The sequence below is a fragment of the Dromaius novaehollandiae genome, chromosome 8 (genome assembly GCF_036370855.1).
Source record: "Dromaius novaehollandiae isolate bDroNov1 chromosome 8, bDroNov1.hap1, whole genome shotgun sequence".
Lineage (NCBI taxonomy): Eukaryota > Metazoa > Chordata > Aves > Casuariiformes > Dromaiidae > Dromaius > Dromaius novaehollandiae.
This window is the reverse complement of record NC_088105.1, coordinates 29,314,158-29,330,005: the sequence shown is the minus strand read 5'-3', so window position 1 is coordinate 29,330,005 and position 15,848 is coordinate 29,314,158. Positions and strand designations below refer to the sequence as shown.

General features: G+C 54.1%; 1 protein-coding gene across 1 annotated transcript; it reads left to right on the top strand.

Annotated features, from left to right (window-relative positions):
* Positions 1-927: 927 nt before the first annotated feature.
* Positions 928-15,606, top strand: ELOVL1 (ELOVL fatty acid elongase 1). The gene is made up of 9 exons (XM_064516076.1): positions 928-988; positions 2,707-2,769; positions 11,670-11,731; positions 12,159-12,349; positions 12,507-12,587; positions 12,790-12,846; positions 13,208-13,313; positions 13,574-13,710; positions 14,153-15,606. The coding sequence occupies exons 3-9, from the start codon at positions 11,686-11,688 to the stop codon at positions 14,405-14,407; spliced, it is 873 nt and encodes a 290-aa protein (XP_064372146.1). The 5' UTR covers positions 928-988; positions 2,707-2,769; positions 11,670-11,685; the 3' UTR covers positions 14,408-15,606.
* Positions 15,607-15,848: the final 242 nt, after the last annotated feature.

The window sequence follows — 15,848 nt, the reverse complement described above, 5'->3', positions numbered from 1 at the left end:
GTAGGTACAGGGACAAGCTGGCTAATGAGAAAATGCTGGAAAAACTTGATTGTTTAGTCACCCATGTAAAGGCTGAGAAGAGAGAAGCTCGCTGTCTACAAACACATTGGAGCATAAATACCAAGGCTGAGGACCTATGTAAGATAAAAGACGATTTTGGCACAAGAACAAATGGCTATTAACTGGCTGTGAATCAATTTCAGCTGGGAATGTGAAGATGATTCCTAACAATTCTGGAACCATCTTCAGATCAAAGAAGCGAGAGTCAAAGCCCAACGTCTTTTTCAGATGAAGCCTGATAAGTGTGTGTAGCCAACACAAGAAGTGGTGCTGGAGATGACAAGCAGGCAGCCTTTGGGTCTTGAGAGTCCTTCTATTCCTACATGCTCGTGGTAGCCGGTGTGGTCCCACTGGGAAAAATGAGTGTGTGCACCATGTCTGTTGAGCTTGTTTCACAAAAGCGTGAAATTGGAAGAGCCCTCCTCAATCACCAGGCTCAGGGCCTGCTGTGGACACCTGGCTCTTGCTAAGACGTGAGGACCAGCATCTACAACTGCACAGGAGACCAGGCCCGGGCTGGTGAACCATGACCAGGCTGCTGCGCCGCTGCAAGCCGACGGGGACAGCAGTGCAGCGGCTCCCACCAGACGTGCAGGCAGCGCCCCCGAGCTGCTCCCCCCGCTGGGCGCCCCTAAAAGTCAGCCAACCCCCTCAAGCCCCCCCAAGCCCAGACACCCCCCCCCCATCCCCCGCCAAGAGCGGCGAGGGCGCCGCGCCGCCCCTGCCCCCGCGGCCCGCCCACCAGGAGTGGGCGGGGCCGCGGTGTGGGCGGGGCTGCTGCGCAAGCACCGATTGGCCTCTGGCGGCGCGCTTCGCCCTAAGGGGGCGGAGCGCTGCCCCCGAGGCCAATCGGCAGCGGCGAGGGGGAGGGCAGCACTATTTAAGCGCTGGGCAGCGGTGGCGCCGGTAGAGCGGGGTGCGGCCGGCGGTGAGTGAGCGCGGTTGGGGGGGGGGGGGGGGGTGCCGCGCACACGTGGTGGGGCCCTCCCGGGGCAGTGGTGCTGGACCCGGCCCGGCCTGGCCCTGGCTGCCGGGTGGGGCTGGGCTGGGTCGGGTCCCCCAGGCCCATGGGAGGGGGTGCTGGGGGGGGTGGGCTGCCACAGGATTTGGGGGGTTGGAGGTGTATCAAGTGCCTGGGAGGAGGCATCTGAGCTTGCTGCCAGGTTAAGGGTGTGGGATTTTCCTTGTCCACTGTGGTCGTGGCTCCTGTGCTTTGTGGGCCTTTATCAGAGGCAGCTCCCACCCTGCTAAAGGTCAGTGTGTGTCACAAAGGCCTTAGTGGGCTTTACTGTTTAGCTGCTCTAGGCTGGTGGCTTTGCCCAGCTGTGAAGGTGGACCCTGCCCTGGCGAGGCCATACGCTGCCTTGGCAGTGGAGTGTGTAGGGTAAATGGCCTGTGTGTGTGTGTGGTGGGTGTCTGCATGTCTGTCACCTGTGAAGTGTTGTCTGCTCCAGGGCATGGGAGGAGACAGGTGGTGTCCCCTAGACAAACTGCACTGACACTGTGGGTGAGTTTGTGGAGGGATGAGTTTGTGGAAGCTGTAGCCTTGTGGATAAGGAGATCTGGGTGTCGCAACCTGCCCCTGCCAGGTGATGAGGCAGCGAGTGGCGGGGTGGGGTGGCTGTGGAGCAGGAAGGGCGCTGAGCGGGCAGCTGTCGCCGCGGAGGGGAAGATGACTGTCAGCCGTGCAGATCGGCTCAGAGGGCCGGCGCCATGCGTGCCAGCCTGTGTCAGAGCAGGAGGATAAGAGTGGGGGGTTCAAGCTGCATCATCAGGATCTAGCTTCTCCCTGAGGCCGCTTCAGGGATCTGCAGTGCACCTCAAAAACAGTGCTCTGGGGCTGTGTGCTGCTTCCCTCAGTGCTGCCTCCAAACAGGAGGGATTATTTTATCCCCTTCCGGTGACAGGGGCCACCACCATTTGTTATTCCCTGCTGCCCTACGGCATGGTGGGGGCCCTTGTACTCCAGCCATCGGCTCTTGGCGTGGCCGTGCTGGGGACGGGGTTGTGGCTGCGGCCGGCACAGCCTCCGTGCTGTTGGAAAGGAAGGTGTTTGAGTCATGAGTCTGCTTCCTGTCCACTCTGCTGCATTCAGATATGGCTGTTATACAACTTCAGGGAAGGTAGAGCACTATCGTGTTTGTTGGCACTTCTCCTGAAACTGGAAGTGACTCTTAGAGGACTGTTTTAAGCATGTGCCGTGGTGTGCCGGTGTGGCCGGGGCCCATCCTGGTGCTCCGGGGGGAAGCAGGGAAGAGGCCATCTTCAGTGCTTGCCGGAGGGCGCCAAGGTTGTTGGAAAGGCCTGGAAGTGACTTAAAAGCAGTGGAGGGATCTCCCTGGGGAGGAGCGGCAGCGCAGGGCAACCGCGGCCCAGGCAGGGCCGTGGCGCCACGGGGAGCCGCTGCTGCGCAGGCTCAAGGCAGCAGCGCCGCGGGGAGCTGCCACTGTGGGGCCCGCGGCCTCCCTGGGGTGGCGGTGCCGGTGGAGCAGGGTGCTGGGCCGTGTTAGGCCCTGGCGGTGCCGAGGCCGGGTGCTGTCTGTGCTTCACCGAGTGGGGTGGGGGGGGGTGGTGGTGCTGGGCCTGCTGTGGGGAGCCCAGGGAGCGGCGCTGCGGGCTGAACTCTCCCTCCTGCCTCCCTCGCAGCTGGAGACACGGCGGGACACGGGGCCTGCGCCGAGAGCCACCTTCCCTGGGAGCAGAGCAGAGGTAAGCCCCGGCCCCACACGTCTCCCTGGGGTTGGTGGGGTGTGCAGTTGTGCCCAGGCTCTGCAGCCCGCTGCCTTGGTGCTGTCCTGGCAGATGCTGGTGCACATGTGCCCTGTGAAGGAGGCCCTGGCCTTCAGCTTGAGAGCTGGGGAAGGTATTTAATGGCTGAGAAGTGGTGAGTGGGGCTGGGCCAGGCATCTCCTCCAGCAGCTGTGCTGGGCCTGCAGCTGGGGCTGTGCTTGGCCTCGGTGTGGTGGGGTGAAAGCAGCCTCTCTTGGGCAGTGCTGGCTGTTTGGAGGCAGAAGAGCTTTCTCCTACGCAGCCCTCAGCATCAATGTACCATTGAGAGATTCCTCTTCCCTCCTCCTCTGGGCAGGATGGCAGTACCAGGCCTCCCCCACTGCTGCTAACACAATGTTAGCTTTGAGCGCCAGCTCGTGTAGGTGCTTGGCCTCCATCTAGTCCTTGTGCTAGAACATCGGTGGGAGGAGATCCTTGTCCTAGCACTGCTGGTGGCAGCAGCGCTGATGCAAGCCCACCTCCAACTGGTGAGTGGTATGTGGTGCTGCCATGCGCAGGGGTCTGTCCATGCTGCAGACTCTAATAACCATGACCAATGCTCATCTAGCCTCCCTGGGCAGTACTGGAATTGGTCTGTAGATCTGCTACATGGTCCTCCTTCCCCCTTGTAATGAAAGGACAGCTGGGAAGCTTGCCTCTCTTTGTCTGTGTGCTGTCTCATTACAGCACAGTTACAGCAATCATTGAGACAAGTGGGGAGGCAATGGTGGGGGGAAATCTGTTTGCCTCAGTGCCTGGACTTCTTCCTGCAGTCTTGTTCAGAGCAGTACACAGGGACTGCCAGGTGCCTCCCCTTGGGTGACTGTCCTGGTTCTGGTGCCTTAAGGGAAGGAAGAAGTGAGACCAGTACCCCTTCCTTCCCCAGGGCTGCTAGGTGAGGCTTGCTTGCTCAGTGGGCAGCCTGGGATGATGAGAGTGCTCTTACTGCTAGTGCATTCCCTCAGAGCATCTCTTCCCCACTTAAAGACAAGGACCATCTGTGCAGCAGCGCATCCATCCTGCTGTGCAGTCCAAAATTTTACTACCTGCTCTTCTTCCAGAATGCAGCCAGGGCAGATTCCTGGCTGGATTGAGCTGACCCTCCCACCAGACCTGCTGAGCAGCTTCTTGAGGACAATTTAGAGTATCAAACAGTTGGTTGCACCCTCAGGGCCTGATTGAGACAGCTGGATTTTATCCTTCCTAGGAAGCCTCTCCAGCTCCTGGATGTGAGCTGTTTCTGACAAGCTATTCCTTTGAGAAGTAGCACAATGCCAGCTGTTGCAGCAGCCTGTTCTTGCTGCATCTTGCTGAATGGATTAAGGCATTCCACCCATGCAGCCTGGGCCTCTGCAGTCCTGCTCTGCATGGTGTTCTTGCCTCTATTTCCTGAAAATATGGGGGCATTATATGGTCCTTCAGGGCAGAAATGAGAGGCATACTCTTCTTAAAACTAAGAATGGACTAGGGATTGGGAGAGTGAAAACTTGAATTTTGAGCTAGAAGTTTCTCACACCATGGTTTGTAGGTGAAACTAAGGGCTTATTCAAGATGTACTGTGTTGCCTTTTTGTCTTGGAGAAAAACTTTGTGCATTCTCAGGACAATGATGAAGATGGCTTCCTTGTGTTGCTGAATGCCTGACTTAGCACTGTCCTTGCTGGGTGAGGGTGAACACTTGCTCTTCCTCTCCTCTGTTGAGGTTACAACACAGTGAACTCTCAGGCTGAGGTCCTTTAGGAAGGAGTTAACAAGAGGTGTTGAAAGTGGTGCCTGAGATGGCCCAAGAGACCTTGCCTGTGTTTCCATGCTGTTGTACTGGATGTGCATTAGCATGTGCTTTACTAGTTGTCAGCTGGTGGGAGTACTTGGGCTAGAAAGTCTGGTTCTTCCCAGTCAAACAGGTGAGGCAGCCAAGCTGCCTTCTTGGAGCAGCTGGTCCCTGGGAGCCAGGGCTCTCTTCCCTGTGGGAGTTGTGGGGCTGCTGTTGCTGTGAGATGGCAGATGCCACAGCCAGCTCCCCAGCTCAGCCTGGCAGCAGGCCTGTGTCTGGATGCAGAGTCTTTGGTAGCTCACTGCTAGTGGGGGTGGTAACTGGAGTCTGAGGGTTCTTGACTTCTCTTAGCATCTCAAAGGGTATCTAATATCAGGTTGATCCCCTTCCCCTGAGGTGTATCAAAGTAGGAAGCTGTTGCTGAGGCAGCAAGTTCTCCAGCCTTGCTGCAGGGAGTGCTCTTACTGTGTGGACCTTAATTGGATCAGCCAGCTTGCTTCTTACAGCTGCTGATAGACAGATCCTACACTGGTGACCCCTGAGTTTGTACTTAGGCTTTTTGCATTGTCAGAGCAAATCTGTTAGGGGGACTTCAGGGATCTTTCTGAATCTGGCTTTGTAGACCTTTAATGTCCCTCTTGTCCTGGAGTCCATGTCCAGCTGATGCAAAGCCTCTCATGGGACAGAGCACAGTAATGACTGCAGACACTCTGCTGTGGGAGCAGAGTCAAAGCCTCACTGTGAGCTGCTTGTGTGATTACTGAAACAGCAGAGAAATACTGTGGTACCCTGTCTGCGTTGCATGCAGATGGGGTTGCGCTGTATTCTGCTAGAAGGCTTTGCAAGACTCGATGTGTTTCTACTAGCTGCTCTCAGGAAGCAATCCTCTGTGCCCTCCCTTCCTGAGTGCTCTCACCCTCCATGCACTGTGGTGCTACTGTGTGCTGTCACTTCAGAGATGAAGCCTAGTTGCCTCCATCTCCTTCCTTGCTTACCTGGTGCTCCATGAACCACTGACCACAGTTTTAATATCACAGGAAGGAAATACTTTATTGTCACTTCTATAGGTATCTTAGCCTGTTTTTTCTTGCTCAGCTCTGTTCCTTCACTCCTTTCTATGCCAGAGCCTCCTGATAATGCCTTTTCCCTGCTTGTTTCAACTGCTCTCATCTGAACTGATGCCAGTGCTTTGAATATGCAGTTACCAGTGTTAAATGTGGTAGGGAGTAAGCCTATCCTAACAATTTGTGTGATTGGAGACAAGTACCTCTCTGAACCAAAGGAATACAGCTGGTGTTATAGAAAATATGCTTGGGTATAGACCTCTTATGACAACTTGTGCTGAGACTTTGAAGTCTGACTCCCCGCCTTTGTACAAGGCTCCTGGTACCCTATTGCAGTGGGCTTGTTCCTTCTTCCAAAGGCTTGTGAGGCAATACTATGACTATCTAGACTATACAAAATTTATCTGCTAATCTGTAGTCTCCTCTCATTCCCTCTCCTTCCAGGGAACGTAGGAAGTGGAGATGCCATCTAAAGGCCACAGGGTTTTATAGCCAGTGTGAGATACAGTGGTATTGTATTAACACCCACCTGCTGAAGATGGGGAAACTACTTGCTTCAGACAGGTCAGTTCCTGCCACTTGGAGTCAAGCCTGCTATAGTGCCAAAAATAGTACCTAGCCAACTTGATTCCAAAACAAGTTGCAATTGCAGCTCTTGCAAGAGCTGCAATTTATCAAAGGTTAGGGAGTTTGTGTCCCTTCTGTGTGAATGTAACCTTCTTATACTGTCATCAGAAGTACACTGATACAGAGCATGTAGTATCAAGCTGTTAGCTGTGTCCTTTGATGTCCTTTCCATGTCCTTGGCATGAAACAACTGAGCCAGAGGCAGTGACAAACGGATCTGCGCAGTTAAACTGGGAATTTATCTGGTGGTGTCACCTGCGAAGTCTGTAAGAACTTCCTGCTGCCTCTTTGGCTGAGGGGTCTGGGACTGGTTCTTGAGCTCTGATCATGGAGTCTGTCACCAGTACTTGCAGCCAGTGTGTCAGGCTAGGAGAGCTCTGCTTTCCTGTTCTGTCCTAAAACTACCTGTGTGGTTTTCCATACTTTGAATGTAGCAGCTGGTGCTCTGCTGCCAGACTGGTCTCTTGTGCCCTTTGGGTGCACAATCTCTTTAGGCAGTGACTTTTCAAGAAAACAGGACTTCAGCAGCATGTCAATGACAGTACTTTGGCAGTCTTCAGTCAGATGGCTGAGATCATTAGCAGTAATATAAGCGTACTTGAATGCAGCTCTCCTGTTGAGTGCTGTCTGCTGTACATGCTTGAGCCAGCTTCATGAGATGCTCTGTGTGAAGCTGGCTATGTGCTGACTAGGCACAGGCCCTCTGTCTTGCTCCTTGGGACAGCTGCAGAAAGAAAGAATCTAAATCTAGTTATCTGCTCTGTGGTGAACTTCTGTTTACCAGCAGCCTAGCAGCAGAAAGCTCGTAAAGAACGGGGTGCTGCTCAGGACCGGCCAAGCTCCTTCTCCCTCTTCCTGGCTCGTCATGCCCTGTCTGCCTCGCTCTTGGGGCAGACCTGTTTGCGTCCTAGCTGTCTTGCTGAATTCATTTGTGTGTAGGCAAAGGAAAGCTTCTCCTGGGGCTGTAAGTGACAGCTTTCAGTGATGGTTTAAGGTGCCAGCCTGAATGCATGTTGTACACAGCCCTGTGTGTGCCTAGCTCAGGCACTGAGCTCTCCCACAGCAACAGCCATTTTCTGAACTGCAGCCCGCTGGGAAATGTGTGGCCCTGGCTGCCTGGAGCTGCATGCAGGCTCTGCTGGACTTTCTGGAGCTCCTGCACGTTGTGCAAGTACTGTGTTGGAAACCTGCTGTAAGGGAGCTGGGGGAGGAAGGGCTTAGAAGAAGCCCCTTCACTGGTGGTTGTGGAGCTCAGTGCTGCAGCAGGCAGCAAGCCTGGCTGCCAGCTGGTTATCTCCTGACCTTTGAGGGCTGCTACTCGCCTCACCCCTCTGGGGCTCCCAAGGCTGCTTCATCCAATTCAGCAAGGGCCTTGTGCCAGCTCTCTTGGGGGTAGCTACCTACCAGACTGTTTTGGTGCTGTTCATCATTAAACTAGTGGGGAGATCAGGGTAGCTTGCTTTCTCACCTATTGCAGGTCTGACTTCTGACTTGAATATTGATGAGGTAGTAGTGTTGGCTGCTAGACTGCTGGGGGAGGTCAGGGCTGAGCCTGTTGCTTGCAGGTGGCTGCTGTGTGGGGTAGGATGTGCTCTGTGAGGCTATTAACAAAACTAAATGGGTTGGCTCTGGCCTGTCAGTGTTATTGTTCACAGTGCTGTGCTCTGACTGCTCTTGGGCTGCTGGGACTTGCTATAAAGGGGTTTGCTGTTCTTGCTGAAGTTGCACTGATTAGCTGTAATGCTGTGGAGGTATACAGTCCACACATTGCTGAGTGTAAGCAAGTATCTAATCCTTGATGTTGGTTACTAGGGCAAAATGCAGCCTGGTGCTCTGGCCTGCGAATAGTGAGAACATGTTTCCTGAGACAGGGAAGCAGCACTCTGAGGTGGAGGGAAATGTTTGCAAGGTCTCTACATATTGTGCTTGATGTGTTCAAGCTAAGGGTTTCTGAAACTTTGGGATACTCAGACTGTTTCCCCCCCCACACTTGCCTTCAGCTGTTCAAGGCCTGTCTTTGCCCCCTGCCCCTACACATATGCATGCATGATCTCTTCCCAATTCCTTGCCCAAGAGGGTCAGGGCAGAAGAGTTCTCCCTCCTGTACCAAGGTGTCACCTGAGGAGCTGTGAACTCCAGCAGTGTGAGATGGGCACTGTACAATGGAGGGCAGTAAGAGCAGATGCCAGGCTGGGGAGTGAACCCTTCTCAGTGCTGAGGGGCATGAAATGCCAGTGTCCTGCACAGAGGAAACGGCAGGGGTGGGATCAGGTTCCCAGGCACTTGCTGCATTGTGCTGGAAAATCCATGCCTGCAGCAGAAAAGCTGGGCAAGGAGCCATTGTGGTTCAGGCTGGCCACTTGTGCCCTCTGCTCACATTCTCCTGAGCAGTGGAAGGTAACATCAGTCTGCTCCCAGACTCTTTGCAGCTCAGCTGTCTGTGCCAGAAGGACAGTGGCTGCATCCCTGGAGAAGGAAGGTGAGGCAGTCTGTGTGTGTGCATCTGTTCCCTGCATACAGCATACCTCTGCCTGCAGTACCTGTCCTGCAGGGCCATGTGGTGTGCCAGTGTGGCTTATTGGGTGTTGCAAAGGCCTGGAGTGATCTCAGGGAAGCCCTTGATGTGGCTGTTCTGTTAGCTGGATGTAGTAAGATGCTGTTCCACCTAGGGGAGCTGTGGAAAACTTGTAGGTCCTTTTTGTAAGGATCTGCAAGTGCGATTCTGCTAGTTCACTCCTGGTGCTCTAGTAAGAAGTCCTGGTGCTTGCCCAGAGGCTTCTGTCTTTAAAAGACAGAACTCCAGTACCTCCTCTCGCCCTGTGGCACTAAGGACTGGAAGTGCTGAATGTGGCTCTGCAGTAAGAGAAACTTGTTGCCATTTGTGCCAGTGAGGACTCCTGTGCCAATGCTGAGTGGGTGAAAATGAGTTTCTATAACTGTGGGGGGGATGGTTATGTGTTCCTTGCTACTGCAAGGATGGCCCTTGTGTACTGCATGCTCTGTGCAACCTTCACAGGGTCTGTCAGGGCAAAACTGCAGTGTGCGTCTTCTGATTCAAGTCTTGTGTGCTGGGACCCCAAACTGTTTTGAGATGACATTCTAGTTGATCAGGGGTGCTGGAGTCTTGCTGCTGGTGTCATGGTCATTGGAGTAATTAATGGTGCCTGGGCTCAAGCATCTCCCTCCTCTCTGCAGTGTGGGATGTAGTTCTGAGCTTGTGAGCAACTCTACTATCTTCCCATCCCAACCTGGCCAAAAGAGGTGAGTGCTCCTCAGAAGTCTTGTCTCTGCCCTGGACCTGTAGTAAGACTGACTCATTCAGCTTGATAAGAAACACAGAGCTTGAACAGTCAGGTACTTGTGCAGAGAACTAACTCTTGAGGAGTCCTCAAGCTAGCAAATAAAGGTGTAGCTGGATATAGTGGTTTAAAGCCAAGACTAGACAGATGAGTCTGGAGCTTGCTTTTAGTCTTGGAGCACCTTCAAGCTCCTGAAAGCTGCTGAGCTTTCTTAGAGCATTTCCCACAGCCAGTTTTTAAAGAGTAGCCTTCAAGGATGTGGTAGTTCCTGTTATGCTCTTCTGGGCTTTCTTCTATGTGAAGAGTAGGTAATCTCAGTGGTGCCCAGGACCTTAAACACTTCTGATATTATGGTGATCCTGCAAGTGAGTATTACTTGCTATTAAACCTTTCAACCTCAGGCTGGTAAGGGAGGCAGCGTGTCTGTTCTGCTGCTTGTGTTGCCAGATGATCTGAGAGATGGGAATCACTCCCTAATGAGCTTTGCCTTATTGCTGCAGCCTTCTCCAAGATGGTGTGAGGAACCTCATTTTGTGGTTTCTGGAGTACAGCAGAACTTCTTAGGCTCTGCTCCCTGGGGTGTATGGCTGTGGAGGCCTTCTCTGGAGCCTTGCTTGGAGGAGGAATGGGTATGGGGGGGTAGTGATAAAGGGGGAATCTGATTTACCTACCCACTGCTGTTGCAGAGAGGCTGTGTGGCATTCCCCCCTCTGGAGGAACATAGAGGGTATGACTGGGCCAGCAGTAGAACTGATTCCCAGGCTCCTTGAACTGTGAGCTAGGGTAGTGTGCTAGGCCCATAGCCAGACCCCTGGGAAGTGTTGCCTGTCATGCAGATGCTTGTAGCACCACACAGGCACTTGAGTCTTGCAGTGTCTGCTGCAGTCCTGCTTCCCCTCCCTGCCTGGGTCCCAGCTAGAGTAAAGAGCAGGCTGAGCTCCTCACTTTGCAGCAAAGCTGAAGGAGGGCTGCTTGGGGTGCCTGTACCTCCTGGATATTCCCAACTGGGATCTTACTAGGAGTAAGAAGGGGCCTGTTGGGTTGCTCTGGCTTCAACCTCCTGGCTGCTGGCCTGGGAGGAGCTGTTTCTTCCTGGTGGTGGCAGCAGTAAACCCCTGGGAGAGAGCAGAAGGTGGAAAGAGGTAGGTGGAGTGGCTGTTTGGTAGCAACTGCAGGGAACACCTTCCTCCACAGCAGGTGAGTCAGGGGAGGCTGGGCATGGCCAGGGGCATGTTCTATTTTCCCCCCCCATGGGCCTCTGCAGGGGGAGGCTCTGGGGACAAAGGGGATAGGGGTGCTTCTTCAAACTGGCCTGAAGCAGCAAGAGTCTGGGCCCTGCTTACTCTTCTGGAGAGCATCCATGTGGATTGTGTGGTACAAGCTCACAGTGAGGCTGTGCAAGTGCTCAGAGTGCCAGGCCTTCTCCCTGGGATCGCACATCCTTCTGCAGCTTTCCCTACTAATCTAGGGATACTGTGCCCCTCTGCAAGGGGAATGAAAATGCCTTTGCCAAGCAGTATGTACCTGCCCCTGAGGTGCTGGGTTATGTGATGGTAGTCCTTTTCAGGCCAGAGTGACCCGACAGGCCCATTCTTACACCTAATAAGATCCCAGCTGGAAATATCCAGCAGGTGCAGGCGCTGCAGGTCCTTGCTGGCTGGCACCAGTGTGTTTGCTGGGTGGGTATGGGTGGCAAGGGCACCCAAATGGCTGTTGTGGTTGAGCAACACTTGGCATGTATGGCAGGAGTGAGACTAAGAAGGGGCTGGGAATACAGCCTTGAAGTTGAAACCCCACCTAGATAGCTTGCAATGGTAAGATCCCTTCTTGGGGCAGGACTGCTGTTGGCAGATGGTGGTTTCCCAAGCAGCTCTTCCACCCCAGCAAAGCTGGAGAGCTGGAGCCAAGTGTGGCTGTGGCCAGGCTTGGTGAAGAGCTGTGGGGAGCGCATGGCTCAGTTGGAGAGCAGATGTTGGTGTGGGCTTTGAGAGAGGTGCTGACTGGATGTTCATGACTGAAGCTGTGCTAGAAACTGCCTGGCTGCAGCTGCCTGATCCTTTCCTCTGTCTCTCTGCAGAGCTACCACCACTGCCATGGAGGAGATTGTGACCATGTATCAGGACTTCATGAAGAAAGCAGGTGAGTGTTTGGCCCTGCCCAGCTGCAGGGTACTATGTGCCTTACTGCCACCAACACAGTGGAGGTGATCTGTCTGCATGTAGTCCAGGTCTAGCTGCATTCTGCCTCTGCCTTAACACAGATGCAGCTCTGGGTTCTTCAGGCTGCCTATATTATGAGACACTCTGGTCACAGTGCCTCTTAGAGCACTGCTGTGATGCTCTGGCCCTCCTGGGCATGGAGTCTCCAGGATGCTCTGCAGCATGGTTTTAGGCTGTACCTTAGTTTTGTTCACTTCTTCAGCCACTGCCCCCAAACTGTGTTCTGCCTGTGCTCCTGTCCTAGGAGAAGAGGACTTGCAAGCTGGTCCTTGCCTCCACTCTGGTAGTAGCATTGCTAGCAGCAGGGCAGGGAGGCTTACTGTTCTGCACCATGGCTCTCTCCACAGACCCCCGCATTGCTGACTACCCACTGATGCAGTCTCCCTTCCCTGTGATCGGCATCCTTCTGGCATATGTCTACTTTGTACTATCCCTGGGCCCCCGGCTAATGGCCAACAGGAAGCCTTTAAACCTGAAGAAGTTTATGGTGCTATACAACTTCTTTCTGGTGGGACTTTCACTCTACATAGTTTATGAAGTGAGTATTATTTGGTGTATGTAAAGCACTCCTTACCTTCCATGCTGGCTGCCTGTGTGATGGGAGGCCCTTTTATACACAGCTTTCTATCCCTTCTGAGGAGGGCTGGGAAGTGGGTGATGTGTTGGGCCTCACCCTGGTGATGCTGTTGTTGCAGTTCCTGATGGCTGGGTGGCTGACTGGGTACACCTGGAGATGTGACCCTGTGGACTTCTCACAGGACCCCAAGGCCCTCAGGGTGAGTTCTCTTCCTTCTCCCTGCAAGCAGGAATGGTCTTTAGTGCCTGTTTGGGCAGTGAGGTTGCAACTACAAGTCTCTACACCAAGGCAGGTGACTTACTGCCCCTGACTCTTAGGCTGACCCCAGGGTTGCAGTGTGAAGGCACTCAACCACTAGGCATGTTCACACCAAGATGAGCCTCTAATGTGTTCTGTTACAGATGGTCAGTGTTGCCTGGCTCTTCGTCTTCTCAAAGTTCATTGAACTGACAGATACGGTGAGTGAGATGCTGGGCAGGCCCTGTGCTTGGGCAGGGAAGGCACAGGGAGTTGAGGCCAGGAGGCAACTCCTCAGCAAAGAGTTGAGGCCCAGTGTGTCTGAGGGAGGTGCTTCCTTCAGCTCTTGCTGTCTGACCCAGAAAGGCTTTTGTCTGGTGTCACTGCTGGAGAGGTCACTTTGGGCTACTGCAGATGCTGTGCTTTTGGCACATCGTGGCCCTGGAAACTGAGGGATGACTAACACATGGTAGTGAGTTTGGAGTGAAGCATCACTGAGACTGGACACTGGGAGTCAGTGTCCCAGCCTGTTTCTGCTGTTCCCAAGGTTGTGGGTGCTGATGCTATTGGGCATCATTGCAGGTGATCTTTGTCCTGCGGAAGAAGAATGAACAGGTCACATTCCTGCATCTTTTCCACCACTCTGTTCTGCCTTGGAGCTGGTGGTGGGGAGCAAAGTTTGGTCCAGGTAAGACTGGAACTGGGTAGGTACACAGCTAGGGAAGTGATGGGGTTAGCCCCTGCATCTTGGGAGGGCTTTTCTGGCCTTGACAGGCTGAGCTCCTGGGAGCTCCAAGTAGTGGTCATAAAGAGAGGCTGTCCTTCAAGGAGGCACCCTCCTGTCCAACATCCTCCCAGAGCTGTGCCCTGGGTGTGAGGGATGATGTTTGGTTCCTGGTCTGACTGCTGCAGATGACTGACCTGTGCTAATGAACATCTGTCTAACAGGGGGAATGGGCTCATTCCATGCCATGATCAATTCCATGGTGCATGTTGTCATGTACTTCTACTATGGGCTCTCAGCAGCAGGACCTGCCTTCCAGAAGTACTTGTGGTGGAAGAAGCACATCACAGCCATCCAGCTGGTGAGTCTGCGCTGTGGGGCAGAGCATGTGCCCTCAGCCTCTGACATGAGGGGTAGGCCAGCACCTTGTACCTAGGGAAGGTGTAACCACAAGCTGTGGCTTCCTTCTACAGCCTCTTGCCTTGGGTTTCCAGCTGCTGGGGTCCACTGTGGGCCTCTGATATCCCTGACAGTCTGGCTAGGACATGCTTGCTCCTCAGCCTGCTGCACCTGGGCTGTGCCCACACTGGGAGGGTAGGATGCTGGTGCTGCTTTAAGTATCACTGTATCTCCAGTGGTTGTTCCCTTGTGTGGCTGCTGCCTGCCCCTCACTATAGAGGCACCATAGACTTGTACTTTGGGGTGAGAAAGGAGCTTAGTCTTTCCTCTTGGAAAGACAGTCTTTTGTGGGATCCTTGACACTGCTCCCATGTGTAACTTGTCCCTGTTTGCCCTGTTCCCAGGCACAGTTTGTGATTGTCTCCATCCACATCTCCCAGTATTACTTCATGCCCAGCTGCCAGTACCAGTTTCCCATCTTCATCCACCTCATCTGGATTTATGGGACCATCTTCTTCATCCTATTCTCCAACTTCTGGTACCAGTCCTATACCAAGGGCAAACGGTTGCCCAAAGTGGCTCAGCAAGCAGCCCGGGACAATGGTAGCAGCATCCATGAGAATGGCACAGTCACCAATGGCAAGGTCAAAGCCAACTAGAGGGCAAGGCCCTCCCAGAGCCAATGAGAGCCCCGGGGCAGAGGCAGCTGGGACCTGTTCCCCTGTTCCTGGGTGCCACTAGCCAAATCAAGTGCCTACAGACTGTTGTACCCCTGTGCCCAGCCCTGCTGTCCTCTGTCTGCATGCCCAGCCCCTCTGCTCTGAATAGCCATGGGCAGCTTCTCCTGCTGCTGGGAGGCCTCATGCTGTTTTTACTGTTGCTGAGCAGAGAGGCAGCTGCCTGCATCACAGCTGTGGGGCTGCAGCCCTCGTCCAGTGTTTCCAAAGGAACTTCCCCCAAGTGCCTGAATCTGGCCTTTCTGCCTGGGGCCCATTTCCTTCTGAACAGGACCAAAAGAAGAGACCGGCCCCTGTCCTGGTGCCCTTTCCTCTTCCCTCTCTCATCAGAGCCTGTATGGATGAGCAGACTTGTCCCTGGTTGCTTGCTGCTGCCAGCTCCTGCTCTACCATGCCTTGTGCCACCTTGTTCTGTGCCACGGTGCTGCATGTCCCTTCCCCTTCTGGTCCCTGTGTGCCCAGGTGGAGAGTTCTGCCCTGGTGTTGGTGGGCTCAGGCATGGCTGTGGAGAATGTAGGGGCAGCAAGGGTGGGACTTGAGGCCCAGAGCTGCCCAGTGCAATACACATACCCTGTGCCTAGTATGTGGCAAGGGTGGTGACAGCCTGAAATGCCTCTACCCCATAATAAGCCCAGGTTGCCTTGCCCTTCTGTGCCTGGGCTGGGTGCTCACGTGTGCTTTAGCCACACTTACCTGATCCTGTTTGGCAGCTGGTGGCTTGTTCCAGAGTGGGGGAGGCCAAGCTCAGCCTTCACTTAGACCATTTCCATTCCTGAAAACTCAAGACTTGAGCAATAATTGTCCCTATAAACAGCTCCTGGGTTATCCTGCTTGGGACCAGCCCTGCTCTGGCCCATGTGAGCACAAAGGAAGATGGTTGTGTCATGCCCTGCTGTGCTGTGTAACAGCACCTCTTGCCTCCAGGGATCCCACAGGGCCTGGGTGGAGGTGTACTCTGCCACACAGCAGGGCAGTGCAGCAGCTCTCCTGGGCCTGGTGCCCATCACCTGCTCTGGCTGTAACCAAAGCCATGTTAATGGCCTTGAGAATGAGGTGAAGGAGCCAGGCCCAGTCAGGCTGGGCTGCTCTTCTATCAAAAAATAAACAGACAGAAGGAGAAATGGCTGTGCCCTCTTGTTTTCCTGGCTTGCCCTGCTCTGAAGCTGTTCCAGGGGCTGCCCAGTGTGGTTGGAGGCAGGGCTGGGAGAAGCAGCTGGTGTAGCAAGTTTGTGTGTGTGTTGTTTTTTTTTTTGGGGGGGGGGGTGAGGAGTGTGATAGTGTGCTGATGAAGCAGAGGGCAGGATTGTTTCCAAATGCTTTGGTAGAGCAGTGCTCAGAGCAGGAAATGTGTCAAGGCTCCAGT